The sequence below is a fragment of the Carassius carassius genome, chromosome 1 (assembly GCF_963082965.1).
Source record: "Carassius carassius chromosome 1, fCarCar2.1, whole genome shotgun sequence".
Classification (NCBI taxonomy): Eukaryota; Metazoa; Chordata; class Actinopteri; order Cypriniformes; family Cyprinidae; genus Carassius; species Carassius carassius.
Genome location: NC_081755.1, coordinates 47,454,282 through 47,457,113, shown reverse-complemented (window position 1 = coordinate 47,457,113; position 2,832 = coordinate 47,454,282). Strand labels below are relative to the sequence as shown.

The following is a 2,832-nucleotide window of genomic DNA, read 5'->3' as shown; positions in this document are numbered from 1 at the left end:
TGCCGAATAAAAGTTTTAAGTTTGTTCAAAAAAACAACTTTTGAACAGTAATGTGTATATATATATATATATATATATATATATATATATATATATATATATATATATATATATATATATATATATATATGTGTGTGTAAGTTGTCTATGCATTAAAATCAGCATTTCTATCTGCTCTATGACACATGATCGCTGTTTCTGGGGATCGTCAGTCGAGCAGGTTTTTCAGGGGACGGTCAGAGTGCAGAAGAGGAAGAGTTGCTGGAGGAATTTAGAGGACAGGAACAGGTACGTCCAGTCTGAACTGCCTGAATGTGACACACCTGTTTCAGTGGGCGGAGCCACAGGAGGTGACAGACAACCATAGCACAAGACAGACGGGACCTGGAAAGCACAGAGACGCAGAGACGGATCGCAGACGCAGCACACGGGATGTTTAAGAAGAAGGAATACAGTCCTGTCAAGGCCGGGCAGTGAGTTTCAATCAGTTTTCTTGTTTCTGTTGGCTCTCATATGATGTTTACACCTGTAGCGAGAGCATTATGGGTCATTAGATCACAGACACACACCTGAATGAATGGCAGATCTGTCTAAAGGTGTTTTAGAGTAGAAACAGACTGCTGTTTATGCATTATAGCTGTGAGCTGACTGGATCTGTGTGATAATGTGGAGTGTGTGATTTATCTTTATGACAGGGCAGGGCCGTATCTCACTCACACACACACACACACACACACACACACACACACACACACACGGGTCATTGAGTAAGCTGGAGGTTTTATTAGGGATAATGTACCGTAAAACTGGCGTTATTGCAAAATAATGCATGACGGGCTGATCCTTGTCTTTGGCCGATAATGATTATACCTGATTATCTTGCTCATTACGTGACTAATCAACAAAAAATGCATCAAATGGAGCTGAAATATTGAAATTAATTTATTTTGTGACAAGAAAAACCAGTAGTGCTTGACAATAATACTGCCTTTGTGAACATTGTATTAGTTAACATGACCTGACAATGAAAGAAAGCATGTAATAATCTTAGTTAATGGTCATTTCAATATTTACTAATGCATCAAAAGTTTCTGTTAATTTTATTTAATGTACCTGAGCTGACATGAGCTAACAATGAACAATTGTGTTTGAGAAATACGTTTACAAATGTATTGCTCGACTAATGGGATACTAGTGTAAAATGTACTGGACAGAAAGATTCTTCTAGAAGGAAAAAAAGACACATTTTACACATATTATATGAACTTTAACAAAGATGAATGAATGCTGTTGCATATGTATTGCTATGTAACTATTGGGACCTCGTTGTGAAATGTTTGGACTGAAAGATTAATCGGAATAAGCATAAATTTAATTTTTATTATACTTAATGTATTAACTAATATTATAAAGTGTATATAAAATATACTGTTACAAATGTATTTCTCAACTAGTGCCTATGGTCTTGATTATAAGGTGTTACTGAAAGCCTCACTGCGGATGAATAGTTGACCCTGGACTGACAGCGTCGGCCAATCAGATGGCAGGATTCTGACAGTTAGTGAGGGGAACTAGTTATGACTGGTTTGTCTGTGTGCGGTGTGGGGTGGGACATCTAAACAACAGCGAGTTGATGTGTCATATACAAACCTCCAGAAGAGACAGGAGAGGATGTGGGATCTATCTCTCAAACTCTGACAGCAGGTTTTATGACACTATTAATTATGCATTAGGTGATTTAAAAATTGTGGAATATCATTTTTTATTCATATAAATTTTACATGCCATCACATACATTTCAGCCTGCTGAATAAAACGCATACTCAGCAATACTGAAAAAATAAATAATTCAAGGAAACACATTTTATTTCATTTTATTAATAGTTTAATTTAGAAAGCAATTTGCCAGAGCTTTTTGCATTTTTATTTTATTGCAGTTTATGTAATTTTTTTCTTTATAATTTATATTTTACATTTTATTTTTATATAAATTTTTTCTTATGATATTACTATAAAATTATTAAAATCTATTAATTTATTAAGAATATATATTTAATTCTATGTTTATTTTATATTTCATTTTTTATAATTTATATTTTATTTTCAGTTATATTTCACATTTTATTTTATTTATCTTATATTTATTATATTTTATATTGCTACTTTATAAATGTAATTTAATATTTATTACATTTAGTATTTAATCATTTCATATTTCGTTTTTATTTTATTTTATTTATATTAAAATGATATTTGATATGTTTTTATGTTATTGCCATTCGTGCCGTTCCATATTTTCCTAGAGGTGGGAGAACAGAAAGCTGTTGTTCAGTGTGTGTTAAGTGAGTCATGTCTATTATTTGACGCCGGTGTAGATCCAGCTGATCGTGTTTGTGTGTGTTTCCTTGTATCCCACTGAGGCTGTTTGTGAGCCGCTCTTGTGTTCAGGATCAGCCCATGTAAAGATGGGTGTGTTGTTTAAAGCACCGGTTCTTCTGTGTGTGTATGTGTGTGTGTGTGTGTGTGTGTGTATTGGGAGGTGTGTAATTCACTCCTCATGTTGGGTGTAATTTCTGAATGGTTAATTGTTGGGTTTGAATGAGCAAAATCTCCCTGTGTTTGTGTTCGTATCGTAAACATTTGTTTCGTTCGAGATGACGGCTGTCATTTGTTTAATATTCAAGAGTTTGTGGCATGTTTCAGCAGTCGCTCACTTTAGATTCACCTTCCTCTGATTATTAAAACACTCTCGATCTGTTTTCACCATTGTTCACTTTATTTATTTATTTGTGTATGGTAAATGATTATTGTATGCATTTTGACAAATTAATT

At 33.7% G+C, this 2,832-nt stretch overlaps 1 protein-coding gene across 1 annotated transcript in view; it reads left to right on the top strand.

The window, feature by feature from the left end:
• The first annotated feature begins 308 nt into the window (after nucleotides 1-308).
• LOC132153047 (envoplakin-like) overlaps nucleotides 309-2,832 on the top strand; it is a 17,889-nt gene continuing 15,365 nt past the window's right edge. The window contains exon 1 of the mRNA XM_059562191.1: nucleotides 309-473. Within this exon, the coding sequence (XP_059418174.1) occupies nucleotides 433-473 (41 nt within the window). The 5' untranslated portion in view covers nucleotides 309-432. The remainder of the gene's footprint in view (nucleotides 474-2,832) is intronic.